The following is an 18538-nucleotide window of genomic DNA, read 5'->3' on the forward strand; positions in this document are numbered from 1 at the left end:
AATAAATATAGACTCTTTGTCTATTACCTCTTTGTGTTTTTGTTGTGGGCTATCAAGTTGGAATCATACGAAATTCTTTGCCATTGAGTGGGAACTGACCCATAGCTGATCCTCCAGTGGGCTTTCCAAGGTGATGAATGACATGGGGAAAATGTTTCTTATCTTTTCCCTGTGGTACTGCTGATAAATTAGAACTACCAGAGACATGTCACCTTCTGCTGAGCCATGTAACTCCCTACAAACTATGTCACCAGCACACTATATATATATTTTTTTAACCACTTCAACTTTCACTCTGAGGCACCATGACCTTTCAACTGTAATTACTTACAAACTATTTTATGTCATTCTTCACGTGCTCCTTCCATAATCTGCTTTCTGTCTGCTGAGATCTTGTAACAAGAGGTAAGACTGAATACCTCCAGTTCTCCACTGTTTCTCCATTTCTCTTAAGGTGAAAGTCCCATTCCTAGTGAGTTAGTCTTGCATATATCTCATTGAGCTCAAGTTCTGTCACTTTTCCTGAAGCTCTGTCCTGTCTCCCTTCTCCTGTACCTAACACTTCTCTTGCCTTTGCCCTGGCTCCTCTCTCTATGTGGAATGCATCTTCCTAGATATTGATATAACTAAGTCCATACTTCTTACCTCTTTCAATAAAATATATCTTATTAATGAGGCTTAGCATGACTAAACAGTTGTTGCTGGTTTGATTCTCAGTCATGGTGTACCCATATGTTTGAGAGTAAAACTGTGTCTACTCCACACAGTTTTAAAAGACTAACTTTTCTTAAAAATTAATATTAATGAAAGTCTACAGAGACTTTGGATTTCCATTCATTCATTGTTGCACTTTTCTCCCTGCCCACCCCTCCTCCCCAATTTGCTCTTCTCTTTGAAAAGTCAAAGAAAAGTTCTTTCATTATTATACAATCCCTCCCCCAAGTCCACTCCACTATTCAGCCTTCATTCTGAACTATTATTGTTATGACAATAATACCTAATCATAGATCCCTTTTAAACAGTTCTCTCCCTCATCTGACTCTAACATTTTAGAAGCATATCTCTAGGCTTTTCTTCTGAGTGCCTCTGTGTGGTTTTGAACTGAAAACTTTAAGTTAGTAGCCACTTAGCCATTTGTGCCACTCTGTGTCTCCTTTTAAAAGAAGGATGAGGATGTACGGTGTGTGGCGGTGTGTTAAACCATGGGGTTGTACAATTTGATGGGGGGTGGGGCATGAGGGAAATTGGAAGAATCTACTCTGGAAAGCAGTGTATTTGAATTTTGTAAATAAACTAGTATAATAATAATAACAACAACAACAACAATAACAGACTAAGGTAAAAAAAAGTACTACATGCAATTTTGTCCATCAGTCTTTAAACCTGGACTCATTTATCTGTGTCAGCAGATGTTTAAATAAAGTTATTTTAACAAACAAAAAAAGGTTTCTGGTTGTTTCATTTATTCACTGGAATACTCTACTCCTGTAACACTCTGCTTGATTTTTGGTTACTGCACTCAAGTATTTTGTTGGTTTTATACTTCATTTTGAATGAAGGTAAATAAATAATTACATGTTGAGACGGAAAAACCAAACTAAGCCACAAATTCCTACTTAGTATGCACAATTGTTTCTGAATATTCCATTTTATAAGCTTTTTGTGGTACACTTTTAAAATTCCAATGTGTTAAATCAGTATTTAACAGGTACTAAGTGAGTATAATTTTATGTATTCATGTAGCACAGTTAAATTTAGAAATAAAGGGGATGCTTATTTAAGTTTTATTGTAACGTTAAAAGATATTAGGGGAGGAAAAGTAATTTTTAAAATAATGTAAGTATAATGCAAACCGCTTAAAATACTGCATTTAAACAGCACACTTTTATTTTTATCAGTAAGAGAGGTGTGTGATTATAAAGTGGTAGCATGAGGAAGTCTATTGATTGAAGAAATAGTTTGTATTATGGATAGTATTCATAATCATGGATGTATATGATGAAAAGCCATAGAATTATATACCTAAACTAAATCAAAACATTGCAAATAAAAACTGACAAAATCTAAACAAAACCTGTATATAATTTATAGCTTTATGCCGGTGTCAATTTCTTAGTTTTATAATAATACTATGCTTTTGTTGTTGTTGTTGTTAGGTGCTGTTGATTTGAGAATGACTCATAGCAACCCTATGAACAGCAGTTCTGGACCTTGTCCTGTCCTGTGCCAATCTCACAATCTCTGGCACACTTGAACCCACTGCTGCAGTCAATATGTCAAAAGCCACCTGATTGAGGGTTTTTTTCCTCCTTCACTGTCCCTCCACCTTTCCTAATATGATGTCCATGGAATAGCCAGAACTAGCAACCTGTCTGAAGCACGTGAGACAATGCTTTACCATCCTTGCTTCCAAATAGCAAATCTTCATTTTACCTAAGACCTATCTGTTTGTTATTTTGGAAGTCGATGGGAAATTCAGTACTGTCCTCCAACATCATAATTCTAAGATATTTTTTTCTTTTGTCCTCCATATTTATTGTCCGTCTTTCAGATGCATAAAAAGACTACGATTTGAATCAGGAGCACCTTAGTACTTAAACTAACTTAAACTAACATTATTGTTTCTCAGTAATTTGGAGATGTCCTTAACAGCAGACCTATTCTTTGATCATCAACAGGAAGCATTTCAAGTCCTCCTCACTTTCAGTAAGCAAGGTTGTGTCTTCTGCAGACTGAAGATTATTGATGAATCTTCCTCCAATCCTGATGTCACATTCTTCTTTATAGTGTCTAACTTCTTGCATAATCTGCTCAGCCTAGAAGTTGAATAGGTATGGTGTAAAAAATGTCCTTATGCACAACTTTCTTAATTCTAAACCTTGTAGTGTTCTTTTCTCTGTTTACATAACTGTTTTTTGGTCTATATAAGTTTTGAATGAGCACAATAAACTATTCTGCTCTTCTCATTCATCTCAGAATTAAGCATAACTTGTTATGATCCACACAATTAAATGCTTTTGCATAGTCAATAAAGCAAAAATAGACACCCTTCTGGAATTGTTTGCTCTCAGCCAGGATTTATCTGTTATCAGTAATGATATCCTTAGTGCCACAATCTCTTCTGAAACAAGTTTGAACTTCTGACAAGTTTGAACTTCTGGCAGATCCTGTCTATGTACTGTTCTAGAAACCCTTGAATGATTTTCAGCAGTATATCTTGCATGTGATATTAATGGTATTGTCCAATAATTTCAATATTCTGTTGGACCACTTTTTTTGAGAATGGTAACAAATATGACTATCTATATTGCCAAGAGGGACAGATCCTTAGAGAAAGACATCATGCATGGAAGGGTAGAGGGACGGTGCAGGAGAAGATGACCCCTGGATGAGATGGATTAATACAATAACTGGGATAATGGGGTTTAGTGTGTCAGAATCAGGGAAACTGGCTCAGGATAGGGCAGGCTTCAAAGCTATTGTATATAGGGACTCTATGGGTTGCAGGCAACTCAATGGCACATAACAGCAACAACAACCAGTTGATCGGCTACATAGCTGTCTTCAAAATTTCCTGTTATATACTGGTGAGCACATCCAGGGCTGCCTCTGTCATTTGAAATATGTCAACTGATATTCCATCAATTCTTGGGCATTTATTTATAGTCGAGGGTTTCATTGCAGCTTGAACTTCTTCCTACCTTCCCATTGGCTTGAGGTCATATGTTATTTCCAGAAATATTTCAGTGTTGGCCAGTTCTTTTTGGTACAGTGATTCTATGCATTCCCTCTATCTTCTTTTGATGACTCCTGGGTCATTCAAGATTTTGTCCACAGCATCTCTCAGTATTGCAATTGGAGGCTTGAATTTGTTTTTCAGTTGCTTGTGTAAGATATTATTTGGAGAAGCTTGAGGATGGACTCACTGCAGTATTTTGTACAAGTGCAGCGTTTATGGAGTCCTCCAGTGGGGAAATAGTTAACACTCTCAGGTGCTAACTGAAAAGCTGCGGCTGTCAGTCCACCTAGAGAGGCCTCACAATGGGCTGGCCATCTACTTCCGAGAATCAGCTCCTGGAAAGTCTGTGGCACACAGTTCTATTCTGGTAAATTGTCACCATGACTTGGCTCCACAATTGCTTCCTTTTTAACACATGAATATCAAGTTATTTCAAGTAAACACCATGTGATCTTGTGAACAAAGGAGGAAGAAAAGCAGGATACTTGCTCCTCTTTGGTGTATAAAAATAACCCAATGCAACACAACAAGATAAAGGTAAACAATCCAATTGAAAAATGGGCACAGGATATGAACAGACAGTTCACCAAAGAAGACATTCTGATGGCCAAGAAGCACATGAGGAAATGTTCAAAATCCCTGTCTAAGAGAGATGCAAATCAAAACAACTGTAAGATAACATCTCACCCCAGTAAGGATAGCAAAATTTAACAGGGCAGCAAATAACAAATCCTGGCGAGGATGTGGAGAAACTGGAACCCTTATTCACTGTTGGTGGGAGTGTAAAATGGTGCAACCACTGTGGAAGGCAGTATGGGCCTTTCTCAAAAAATTTCAAATAGAAATACCAATTGACCCAGCAATTCCTCTACTAGGAATATACTCTAAAGAAACCATAACTGTCACCCAGATAGATATATACACACCCATGTTTATTGCGACTTTGTTCACAATAGCAAAGAGTTTGAAACAACCTAAATGCCCAACAGCAAACGAATGGATAGAGAAGCACACAATGGAATACTATGAAGCATTGAAAAACAAGGAACTCTTGCAATATTATTCAAAATGGGTGACCCTGGAGGACATTAAGCTCAGTCACAAAAGGACAAATACTGCTTAGTACCACTGTTGTAGAATGGGGCTGACATCAGAGTTGGGGTAAGACTCAGCAAAATTGGACAAATTATCTATATTGTACTGAAACAGATGAGGGAGAGAATAGTTTTAAAGTGACTTATGATTGGATATTAAGGTCATGACAAGAGTCCAGAATGAGGGCTGCATAGTGGAGTGTACTCGGGGCTGGGGGAGGAGGGATTGTATACCAATGAAAGAAATTTTCTTTTACTTTTCAAAGAGAAAAGCAAACTGGGGGGTCAGAAGAGGAAAAATCAACAATGAACGAATGGAAATGCAAAATCTTTGTAAATGTTCGTTAAAATTAATAAAATAAAAACCATTACAAAATAAAATAATAACCCAATGGTGGAGAACATTGTATGAAATAACAAAGAATTTGCAAAATTCTTCTGAAACTGTCAGCAAGTATAGGATGAGTGTATGCTTTGGTTGGGCAGAATGTTGTGTTAGAGTCTTACCTGTCTTTACTATTTGCCAACCCAGGGAGAAAGGGCTGCGAGCCTGCAGATTGTAGGAGGAGACTGGGCTGTGGTTGTCAGCTGCTGGACTCCAGGACAGTGTGGCTGTGTTTTCTGTGATCTCCTCAACAATCACTATCCCAGGTGGGCCTGGGGGACCTATTGGCAAAAGACAATAGGTAAGTTAAGGACAAACCATTATTAGGAGCCATGAGATATTGTTTTTCCAATGAAGATTTAGTGAAATTACACAATCATTGTAACAAATGACATATTTAGTAATTAAAATTGAGAACCAAAAATCTTAGTATGCAACTTGATTTGCATTATTTCTGAAGATAAAATAATTATAGGATTTCATTTTTTTCCATTTTATGCTTTGAGGCAATGACCAGTTAGTGTCACATTTTCACAGGGACAGAAAAGTCATTAGACAAAACAAAAGGATATCAATGATGACTATCAAATTCATCAGAACCTCCAGAGGCAGCAACAGAAAGGTGATAGCTAAAACTCTTGAGCACAAAAGATCCCAACTTTACTAAGAAATTATAGATGTATGGGGCTAATTTTTGTGTTCAGAAAATCTCTAATATACAAACATTATGACAAATACTGACAAATACCATGGAATCCAGTAGGGGGATGTGAAAAACTCTGAAATAACTATCAAAGATCAAAGAAAGACAAATATTATCAGTGAGTCATAGGCAAAATTTTGTGGGAAATTCAGAATTAAGTGAAATTATGATTAGGATTTTTTGTTTGCGGGTTTTTTAAAAATATGGAACCCTTCACGAATTTCCATGTAATTCTTGTGCAGGGGCCATGCTAGTCTTCTCTATATCGTTTCAACTTTAGAATATGTGCCGTCAAAGTGAACATGGTATTTGGGTTAGTTTTGAGGAGTAGTAGGAAAGTTGTGACTAAGAGTTATTTGAGTTTTGCTCATGAAAGAATAGCATAGAATAATGATGATTAATCTATGGTGGGTGCAGACTGTTAGTGTCAAGAGACAATTGTCATCTGATTTTAAGAGAAATAATGCTATGCTAATATTTCTAAAATTGTCATTTCAAATAACAATTTAAAAACACACACAGCTTTCTACATTTTTATGATTAGGAAAGCAATGTTAATTTTCTTATTGAAGTCCTTCTATTCACATTATAAGAATTGTCACTTTGAAGGAAAAAAAAACCTTCTCGATAAGCACTTGAAGTTATTATTTTTATTTTTATTATTTTCTAAATTTGTCCTTCTACAGCAAGTTGCTCTTTGGGTTTGATAATTACGGAGACTGAGCAGTAAGGGTTGAGCTAACCTATAAAGAGCTAAAAGAAGACTGGACTTCGAAGAGATGGAGGCAATTAGTGAAAAATTCTTTTCAGAGAGTTTCAGCAAGGCAGGGACAAATGCTAGGGAGACAGAGTTAAGAAGACTTGACGGGGCAAATGGCACAATGAGAAAATGAATGCTTTCTTCAGCTGAAAAGAGGCAACCAGAGATGGCAGAGCTGAAGGTTTAGCAGAGGGAGCATGCCATCCTTGAACTGTGAGAAGGCTAGGATTTTAGGTAAACATACACAGTTAAGATGGGAGAAGAAGTAAGAATAGCTTTTCTTTTGAGAGAGAGAAATTAAGGAAGAAACAATGACCATAAATGCAAGAAGCTTTTAGGTAGAGTGGAGGATGTTGAGAGAGAGTTTAAGAAATATTCAGTTTCTCACTAAAGGAGAAAATAAAACCAACTATAATGAAGGTGTGTGTGGAAATCTGCATAAAAATACTGACTACAGAAAAGTGGAAAAAAATAAGATTGATTTACTGTTTCTTGCATTATTTCAAAGTAAAGATACACTTTTGCAATAAAAAGAAGAAAAAAAAACAAAACCCAAACAAACTCTGAATGTAATCAAGTGAGGATGGTTAGAGGCTGGAGGAGAATGAGCATGTGAAAGAGGAATGATGTGAAGAATAACTTAAAAAATTCTGGGATAAAATTGCTGCTCAAATTTGCTTGCTGTTGTGTTTTTATGTGCCACTGAGACAATTACTACTTATATCAACCTTATGAACAATGGCTTTGAACCCTGCCCTGAGCCATCCTAACTATCCTAACACACCTACCCCACTACCAAAGTCAGCGTCAACTCACCTCATCCGGAGTCTGAGGCATTGGCGAAGTTGAACTGCTAGAGTGGCATGATACTGGGCTTAGCAATGCAACTCTCTCTGTACTGGGTCACCAGAGCTCTCTATTCAGTTGTTGTTGTGTGTCATAGAATTAACTACAACTCACAGGGACTCTATGAACAATGGTTCCAAATCTTGTCCTACTCTGAGCCAAATTTATCATCTCTGACACATCTAATCCCATTGCCACAGTCACAATGACAATCATCTCATCCAGGGTCTTCCTCTCCTGTAATGACCTTCTAATCTCCCAAGCATGATGGCCCTCTCCAAGATTAGCCTCTCCTTAAAACATGCCTGACATATGTGAGACAGAATTTCAACATCCTTGCCTCCAAGGAATAAACTGGTTTCATCCTCTCCAGGAAAAATCTGTTTAGTCTCTTGGCAGTCCATGGTGTGTTCAATATTCTTCAGCATCACAACTCAAAGGTATTGATTCTTCTTCTGTCATTCTTATTCATTGTCCAGCTCTCAGAAGCACAGCAATTAAGGAAATCATGGTTTTGATCAGGCATATTTTAGTCTTTAGACTGGAATCATTGCTCTTTAGCATTCTGAAGAGGTCCTTGATGATAGATTTTCTAGTGAAAAACTCATCTTTTTATTTCCTAACTGATAGACACTCAGGCAGATGGATTGACATGGTGACTGCTGCAATGGGCTCTTGTGTGTTAGGAAGTGTGAAGATGGCGCAGGATCATATTTGACTCAATGACACCTAACAGCAACAAGTGCCAAGAGTGTTGATTGTGTATCTGAATAAGATGAAATAATTAACTTCAAACGTTTCTCTACCACGATGCTGCCTATTGGCCTGGTGGTGAGGATTTTGTTTTCTTGATATTGAGATACAATCCTTACTGAAGGTTTTAGTCTTCAGTCTTGTGCAGCAAACACCTCAGATCCTCCTCAGTTTCAGCAAGTAAGGTTGTGTCATCTGCAAAGTTCAGCGTCCTGAACAATCTGTTCAGTACATAGATTGAAAAAGTATGGTAGATGGAGGTATTCTTGATAAATCCCTTTCTTGATTTTTAACCATGCAAGTTTTTCCTTGCTCTATTTGGACACCAGTTTCTTGGTCTAGGTTCAGAAGTTTGTAAATTTGGTGTTGCTTGTAATCAAAGATGCTAGTGGTATGGATGACTTTAGAGTCATGGAGAAACAGGTTTTCAGGTTATGTCAGAATGGTGTTGACTGTATAAAGTAAATGAGTCGAGGAAACTGGGCTTTTATGTGGGGAAAGAGATAAAGACGGGAAGGAACTTATGCAATGAGAGACATTTTGCTTGACTTATAATTTTAAAACTAGTAGAGTGCCCTGAGTGAGATTTTTGTTTTTACATATCTGGAGTGAAATAGAAAATATAATTACTAGTACGCACAAAGTCTACTATTTTACAAAAGACTTTATTTGAAAGGTCATTAATATTGATGATTCATTAAAAGAATAGTGGCTCAGGAATAGTGAAGGAGACAGGGTGACACAGTATTAACTAAAATGTTAGTGGTTTGAACACACCAAATGCCCTATAGAAAAAGATGTGTCAATCTTCTCTAAACATTATAGACTAGAAGACACTCGGAAGAGTTGGAATCAATTCACTGGCTCAGAATGGCAATAACAAGAATGAAGTAAAAGAAATAAATAAAATTCCATTGTCAAAGCTGTCTATCAAGATGGTGAGGGCAAGGATGTGGAGAAGTCTTAATAACAATGATATTATTCATAAGAGCATTAACTATAATATTACTTCTAATAGTTTTCATACCCTCATTATACAGAAGGGAGCTCTAGTGGTGTAATTTGTAGCAAGTTATGTTATTAACTCAAAGTTCAAGAATCTCTCTGGCTTTTTTAATCCTACCAGGAGCTCCATGGGAGTAAGATAGGAAGTCTCTTCCCATTGCAATTTGCAGCCATGGTAATGTAATGGAGGGCCCCTGTGAGATGGAACCAACCTCTTGTCAGTGGATTTCACTATACTGTACTATATATGGTGTATTAAGACACTGTGTTAAGTATTTTATAAACTTCAACTTGTTCATTGATTTCTATGTCATTTCCGAGGTGAGGTCACAGGACAATTTGCAATTTCATCCCAGGTCTCCTGAAATACATTCTATGAGAAAAGCCAGCTTCTATGGCAGAGACTCAGTTCCACTGAGATTACTGTGGTCTGAGAACTGAACAATGAATAAGGATGACAGAAAAATAATTGACACTTTGGTGTTGTGGTTTTAGAGAACAGTGCTGAACATCCCATGGAAAGCCAAGAGAACCAACAGCTAAATCTTGGAGAACATGCAGCCAGAATGCTCTTCGGAGGGAAGAATGATGAGGCTTTGACCCACATACTTTGGGCATGTTGCTAGGAGGGGCTGTTCCTTGGAGAATGACATGATGTTAGGAAGGGTAGAGGGTTGGCAAGAGAGAGCAAGACCCTCAACCAGGTGGATTGGCACGGTGACTACCACAATGGGTTCTTTCTTGTGTGAGTCAGAAAGTGTGAAGATGGCGCAAGACAGAACAGAGTTCAGATCTTTTATTCATGGGGTCACTATGAGTCATACTCGACTCAATGGCTCCTAATACCATCACCATCATGGTGTGAGGAAGCCCAAGCTCCTATGAAGAGCTCGTGGAAAGAGAGATATGCAGCTTGCTTTCTTTAGTCCAACCAGCCCAGCACATGCACCATATATGTGAATAAAGCTTCCAGATGACTCCAGCTTCAGGCTCCGCTTGACTGAATCTGAATGAGAAATCTCAAGCTAGAATCATCTTGAAGTGCCTGACAAACATAAGAATCTTCAGAGGAATAAATTAATATTTGACTATTCAACTTTGGGGTCGCAGAGGAGAATGAGAACAGACTTCAAAATAGTCTGAGTGTTTCTTTAAAGATAAGGGGTTACACAGAATTTTATGGAGATCCATAAGATTCTATGAAAAAATTTTAAAATACAGCTAATGCTATTAAACAAGAATTATTTCCAACAAGTTCATTAAAGTTTTCTACATCCTCATACTCATTTTATTTATTCATCTCCTTAAAAAAACTTATTAACAAGTGCCTGTTCACACGGTTCTATGGGAGACATTATGAAAAACAACTATACGTTAAATAATAAAATTTACCTTTGTAAGTACTAAAGTTCAGTGAAAATGCTTAATTAGTCCTCTTAGAATAATGCATATTTCTTTTAGCAATGGGAAATAATGACTTTAAATAATTTAAAAACCTTTTAATTGGGATGAAAAGGGAATTTACAATGTAACTAATAGATTCCCAAAATACTTTTCTCCATATGTGTTTGTTTGTCCATATATGGCCCTCAGCAAAATAATCAGTGACAGTGACAAAGATTTATATACAAAGGTTCTGAATATGACTATAAAATTATTTATATTTACAAAACATTGTAAACTAATGGTTCAATAAAATTGTAATGCTTAAATAATAAATTATTATGATTAAATTTGAAGCAGCCACTAAATTGTTCACTAATGGAGACTATTTAATGGCATGACATATGTTCACAATAAGTGAAAAAAGTGAAATGCAAAGTTATGCAGAAATATAATAGCATTAGTATTGATTTTTCAAATGTGCATAGATAGAGACGGCAAAGAAATACATTAAAATATATACATTGGTTATTGCTCAGAGATGAGGATATGTTGCTGTTGTTATGTGCTGTGGAGTAGACCGCCACTCCTAGCTACCCTATGTACAATGGCTCTAAACCCTGCACTATCTTGAGCCAATCTCTCTGTCTCCAACACATCTTTCATTACCCCAGTTATTGTGTCAATCTATCTTCAACCTATCTTATCTAGGGTCTTTCTCTCCTGTGCTGTTCCTCCATCCTTCCAAGCATGATGTCCTTCTTAAATGACTGGTCCCTCCTGGAAACATGCCCTAAGTATGTGAGATACAGCTTCTAAATCCTTGCCTTCAAGGAGCAACCTGGTTTCACCCCGTTTTCTTGGCAATCCAGGGGTATGTTCAATACTTTTCTCCAGCACCACAGCTCAAAGGCATCATCAATCCTTCTTCTGTTATCTTTAATCATTGTCCAGCTCTCTGATGCATAACAAGTAATTGTAAAGGCCATGGTCTGCATCAGGTGCACATTTGTCTCTACAGATAATTTAAATTTTCTTCTTTATATTTGTTTCAATTATCTAATTCTGTATGGTTACTATATGTACATTATACATTTTTTTTAAAATTTTAATGTCAGTCTTTAAATATTGATCTTATCTGAATGTGTAATTCTAGCTATATTCAACTAAATTAAATACTTTACCTAGTGATAAGAAGCTGCACTGCCATCCTGAAGGCATGCAGTTTGAATCTGCAGTTGTTTTGTGGAAGAAGGATGGACAACCTCCTCTCATGCAACTAGATGCCTCTGAAAAGCTGTTGGAGGGTCAGACCAGTTTTACTTGATGATATTCAACAAGTATGTATATAGCACTGTGCTTTGTGGTGAGGAGGAAGATCTTTAAAGAAAAATTGCCCTTTCCTCATTCATTTTCTGTCTTTCTTCCAAGGGTTAGTTAGTATATTTGGATCACCTAGAAAGAGTCTTTTCAGGGTTAGCAGTACAACACTATATAGACTATGCTGCCAGAACTCTTCATTGTTACAGTCCTAGATACATTAACATCCTGTCACAGTGATATATCTTTTTCACAAAAATAAAAGCCATAAAATAACAATGATATGCTTAAGTGTTTTGAAAATATTTTACATCTTATGATAGCACTTGGTACATTGCCTATGATTGTTGTTCTAAAACTTCCAGTTTTCTGAGTATCTTGAAGGTCTTACATGATATTTGGCACATATTATATGATACCAGCTACGTGATTAATGATGGAAGTCTGGAGACTAAGGTGCACCTGACACAGGCCATGGTCTTTGCAATCACTTGCTATGTATCAGAGAGCTGGACAATGACTAGGGAGGGTAGAAGGAGAATTGATGTCTTTGAGCTGTGGTGTTGGAGAAGAGTATTGCATACACAATGGACTGCTAAGAAAACAGTTTTGTCCTGGAGAGGGTGAAATCAGGCTTCTCACTGGAGACAAGGATTTTGAAGTTTCATCTGACATACTTTGGACATGTTGCAAGGAGGGACCAATCCTTGGAGAGGGATGTCATGCTTGGGAAGGTGGAGAGATAGCGCAGGGGAGGAAGACCCTCTATGAGATGTATTGATTTAGTGACTGAAATAATAGGGTTAGGTGTGTTGGAGAAAGGGAGATTGGCACAGGATAGAGCAGAGTTTAGGGCTGTTGTACATAGGGTCACTATGAGTTGCAGGTGGCTTGATGGCACATAACAAAAACAACAACAGCAACAACAACAATAACAGTGATTTTAATTCATGGTGATACTATGTGGAGTGTAATAAGTCTATTGTTGAACAATTTTGTTGTTATATTTTGCTATTGTTAAATAAACATTGTTATTCAATATTTGTTATTGTTAAATAAATATTGTTAATTGTTTTCCTAGGCCATTGCCTTTGATTTTGCTATTTAGCTAGGCAGGCATGTAGATAAGTTATTCTATCACCAAGGAGATTAGCTAGTTTCATCATTCTACCAGATTTAAATTGAAAATCACACTCCTGGCAAAGAAGGAGATGAAGAGAATTCAGTAATCATTCTTTGGGGCCAGAAAGTCTTATGCCAATCAGACCTACGGGAGAACAGTGACAGCAATGGCAGAGAATCATAGACTTTATGTGAGACAGAGCTGATCTTGAGACTACCTACTCTAGGGAAACAGAGCTAGGAACTTAGCTCAAGTTTGCTGGAAAACTGGAGAGGAGATGCCTTAATTGGCAGGTGTAAGATAATTTTGTAACACTGGCCTAAAGCTGTAAGACTGAAGGGCCTACAAGCACACTTAAAAAGCTATACTAAGAAATTGTGTACTGTAGCCACCCTAAGTTAATTTATTAACTTCTCTAATAAATCCCATAATTATAAGTACGATTATGTGAGGTCTGTGTAGCTGTCAGAATGAATTTTGGATGTAGAAGAACAGTAGGATTGTGGTTGGAATTAGTAGAAAGTATTGGGAGTGTGGGGGCAATTTCCAACCCTATTGGAGCTGATTTTGTGTTGTGGATGATGGAGATGCAGGCAGTTCCCCCTGTGGAATTAGTAAAGGTCAGACTAGGCTGTCTTGTGCCTCTCTTGCTCTTTTTATACCATGTGTGCCAAAGCTTTCAATGGCTGAATTTTCAAATACAGAGTCCTGGACCTTTCCTTTGAACATTCAGTTAGCAGTTGAACACGTTATCTGTGCTCTTACAGACTTCTGTGTTTGAATATATTCAAAACACAAACTCATTGCCATCAAATTGTAACTAACTCATAGCTGACCCTCCAGTAGGTATTCTGAGCTGTAAATCACATGGAAGGAAATTATTCAATTTTGGATCCAAAACACCAGAGAGATTTTACTTTTGTGTTAGTGGTTCAACTTCTTATGGACTACACAACCTGAGTTAGATCTTCAATAAGTATTTGTTGAAAAGAAATAAATGAAAGAAAAAAAATGGGAAAGGGAAGGCAAGACAATAGGAAAAGAAAGAATTAAGGAGGGAATGTCGTTGTATTTGATTGTCCTCCAGTCGAGCATGACTCATTGTGACCCTATGCACAAAAGGTCTGAAGCCCCACTACAACTATCAACATTTATTAAAGTTTATCAAATTTCTGGAGGCAAGTTGTTTAGGAACTGGATGCCACTCCTGCTTCCAAAAGGAGGGAATAATAAGAGAATAGATATGTTTTCATGTAAAATAATGTTTTAAATGTGGCAATTACTGTTTGACATAAAAATAGGGTGTGTACACTTGAGCTAATAGTTTTACTTATTGTTTTAGTCAAGCTTAAGTGATGTGCTGATAAAATGACAGCTATTTCCATGAATTAAGAAAACAAACCGTTTTTATAATATAATAAAGTGTCATTGTTAGAGAATAAGTACAATGACTATGGAGAGATGGTGCTTCTAAATCTTTATAAATCTGAAAGATTTCCTATTAATATATAATTGTAAAGATATTCTGAACAATTAGTGGTATGGTTTACCTTTTATATCAGATTAAAATATTTTTTATTTTATTTTATTTTATTTTTAAGATTATCTTTGTGTGTGTGTACCGTCAGATCGGATCTGACTTGTACAGGAGGAGATTGTCCCTTCTTCCCTGGCATAGCATCTGGTGGATTTGAACCGTGCACCTCTGGGATTGCAGTGCAGCTTCTTGCCACTAGGCCACCAGAGCTTCCCTCAGATTAAAATATTTTTAATCATAGCAAAACAGATAATGTACAAATGTTAGTAATACCTTCCATATATGTTGATATCATGATAGATGATATCATAGATGTAGTTGAATTGATTATACTTAGCAACCACCACAACAACATTAGTTTATAAATTCTCTATCTAGAAAGAAAAATATATTTCCAGACAATACATTTGATTAATGGCTTCAAATAACTTCCTGGATGTATTCTTGATTAAATTTCCTAAGTATTATATTTAAGACTTGGAAGGAGGAGTGGTGTCCACTTCATTAATAGCTTGCCTCTGGAAACCCTATGAACCTGGAGAAAGGATGAGAGACACCCAAGCATTGAAGACTCTCCTTCATAGGGTCACTATGAGTCCCCTGCAACTCTGTGGCACTTAACAACAACATTATATTTAAGAAAGCAATATTATTTTTACATTGTTGTTTCGTACCAGCAAATCAGAACCAACTCAGAACTGATCCTCCAGTAGAGGAAATTGCTCAGCTTTCTCCTATAAAGCTGCTGGTGAGTTCAAACTGCTTGCCTTTGGGTTGAGAGTACAACTCTTTATCAGTCAGCCACCAGAGCTCTTGTTAAATACAGGCCTATTAATCACCTTCATATTTTTGCCATCTTATATTATACATACATATTATCTACCTGTCCATCATCTAAATAATTTTTAAAAGTCAGGCAGAAAAATTTCTCCTGAAAGACGTTAGAGCTAATTTATAATAAACACGTTTGAGAATAGATTAATAATGGACAAATTTCTCAGTGATGACAAATGTGTGACAGTGACTCTAGTTTGAATGCTATACAGATGCCACTCATTTAGCAGAAATCTCATTAACTTTTATACTTAACTATAATGACTCGGTGTCAGATGGGTAATAATCTGGACAGTGGCTGCTACCCCAACTCCCAGTGACAGTACTATTATGTAGGATCAATAAATTAAATATTTTATTTGAAAATAGCCAATTTAGAAAAATGGGCATCATCTGTTCATTCCTTCTTAGTCAGGACTGATGAGTAAATGACAAATCACAAAGGCCCTAAGCAGAAGGCATATTCTCATGGATTCGACCCATGTTTAGTGAAGAGCCTCTCAGGATTGTTAAGAGGTCTGCACATTCCCCTGATCTAATGTTCAGTTAGGAAACTTTTTTATTTTGTGAAGCCATTGACTTTTAAATTGAAATAGGAATAAAATATATATCTCCTTGTAGTCTCTGAAGCTTTTGTTGTTATAGTGGAGACATAAAACAAAGACCTTCATAGAATAAATGAAATGAAACCCACTGCTGATTTTGATGATAGGAACCCTTCATTAGGTTTCTGTGGTCGTAAATCTTAATGAGACTTGGAGAGCGCCCATTTTTCTCTGACAGAACCAATGGTGAATTTGTAATGTCAAAGATGCACAGCTTTTTGGCTAACAGTATAACATACTGTGGGCGTTACACGCTACCCAGACTCCCATCTTCAGAGATGATTTAAGAATATTATATAGAGAAAAGCAGAGGGTCAAGACAGAGAACAGCCCCAACAAGGTGGAACCACACAGTGACTAGAGCATAGAATTGGCTAAAGCATATCTGAGATGGTGCAGATAGTTCAGGATAGGGCAAGGTTCATAGGGTTGTTTGAGTGTTGGCTACTTTATAGAAATCATAATTTTTTTTAAAAAAAACCCAAAACAGATTATGGTGCATCAGTGAAATTACTTCTGGAAGGAGCCAGAGAGGGGTTACATCAGGAAGAAGCCTCCCCACCCCAAGAATGCATGGGCTCCAAACCCACACTAATCCCACAGGTCCCTAGGTGGGATCAGGCTATGTCTAATCTCACAATGCTGGGAGCTAATGAAAACACTTTTCTCTGCAAGCAATGGCTCTAAAGGTTTGGGCCTCCCCTCACTTTGCAGGGATGTTTCATTTTTCCCCCTTTTCTCGTTAAATCTCTAGCACGTCTCTTTCATCAACTATGCCTCCTTTGCATTACCTTAAATGTCTTTTTCACTTACTTTGCTAAATTTAAAAAAACGCAAATCATGATAAAATAATAGTAACTTCTAAGACTGTTGTTCATTCTCTCTGTAGACAATTAGTTAAGATTACAGACTTTAAAGTTTTAGTGGTTTTCTTGCCCAAACCCTCAGAATGAACAATTTGTTTTGACTTTTTATGCCTTGTGCTATTTTTATGATTATAATTTTTGGAAATTTTAAAAATCCAAGAAAATTTTGAAATTAAAAATACAATAATAATAGTACATGAAACAGATTCTGTTTTAAATCTATAAATACTGTGTGAGAATAGAGTACTTCTGTATGCAGAAACTTGGTGTAGAAATAAAAGAAAGTAGATGTGGTGATAATTCATGGAAGAAGAATACTAAATATATCCAAAGTGAAGAAAAGATTTTGTTACTATCTGGTAGATTAGGCAAATGCCAGAAAAATAAACTCAGTCATACATTTTAGTTTTACTAATCTAGTTTAATGTTATACTATGAACCATAAAGTACAAAGGACACTGTGTAGATCCAATTTAAAAGATCATATATACATAATGTGACTAGATTTTCTGGATAACTGCTGAAATTTTCATTTGATAACGGAATTATAGTAAACATCTTTAGGAAGGAAGATACTAATTTCCATGCAATAAAATGTCACTCGATATTTTCTTAACATAATGAGATGAATAAATAAATTCATTTGAGTCTCTCATCCCAGTGTTTCAGCCTATATCTTTTCATGTTCTTGTTCTCATACACTCACAATTTATAAAATCAAGCTTGCTCTAATTTCCTGGAATTAGCGATGACTGAATTTGTTTGAACTTGCTTGAAGCACTGGTTTTATCAACATATATTTTTAATAAAGTATTGAATGAACAATCTATTATCAAGTTAGTACAGCTATTGACTTAATTTTTGTACACATTTTCACATTTAATCACAATGAAATAAAGTGATATGTTATTGTTGTTATGTACCATTGAGTTGATTGTGACTCATAAAGAACCTAAGAACCTTCACCTCTTCTGAGCCAATCTTACATTCTTTGACACACCTGCCCACATTACTACAGTCACTCTGTCAATCCATCTCTTTCAGTGTCTTCCTCTTTTGAGCTTATCCTCTACCTTACCAAGCATGATTTCCTTTTTTAAGGACTGTTCCCTCCAGGAAAGATGTTCAAAGTATGTGAGATGGAATTTCAAAATCCTTGCCTCCAAGAAGCAACATGGTTTCACTTCCTCCAGAACAGACCTGTTTGTCCTCTTAGCAGTTCATAGAATGTTCAATACTCTTTTCCAGGACCCTTAGTCATTGTCCAACTCTCTTATGCATAGCAAGTAATTCTGAAGACTATGGTCTAGTTCAGGCACAACTGAGTCTCTGGAGTGACATCTTTGCTCATCAGGATTCTGGAGAGGTTCCTGACAGAAGAATTTCCAGATGCAACACATCTTTTAATTTCCTGGCTGCTGGTGCCAAGAGAGTTGATTGTGGTCCTGAGCAAAATGAAATTTTTACAATCTCAATCTCTTCTCCATTTGTCATGATGCTTTAATTTGGCCTGGTGGTGGAATCTTCCTTTTCTTTCTTTCCTTTTTTTTCCCTTGAGAATCTTTCTTTTCTTGATGCAATTCGT

General features: G+C 36.6%; 1 protein-coding gene across 1 annotated transcript in view; it reads right to left on the reverse strand.

Moving 5' to 3' along the window:
* The window catches only part of CNTN5 (contactin 5), a 789484-nt gene that overhangs the window by 98984 nt on the left and 671962 nt on the right, over positions 1–18538 (reverse strand). The window contains exon 13 of the mRNA XM_006887326.1: positions 5341–5499. Within this exon, the coding sequence (XP_006887388.1) occupies positions 5341–5499 (159 nt within the window). The remainder of the gene's footprint in view (positions 1–5340; positions 5500–18538) is intronic.

The sequence above is a fragment of the Elephantulus edwardii genome, unplaced genomic scaffold, assembly GCF_000299155.1.
Source record: "Elephantulus edwardii isolate Elephantulus edwardi_28Jun2011 unplaced genomic scaffold, EleEdw1.0 scaffold00056, whole genome shotgun sequence".
Classification (NCBI taxonomy): Eukaryota; Metazoa; Chordata; class Mammalia; order Macroscelidea; family Macroscelididae; genus Elephantulus; species Elephantulus edwardii.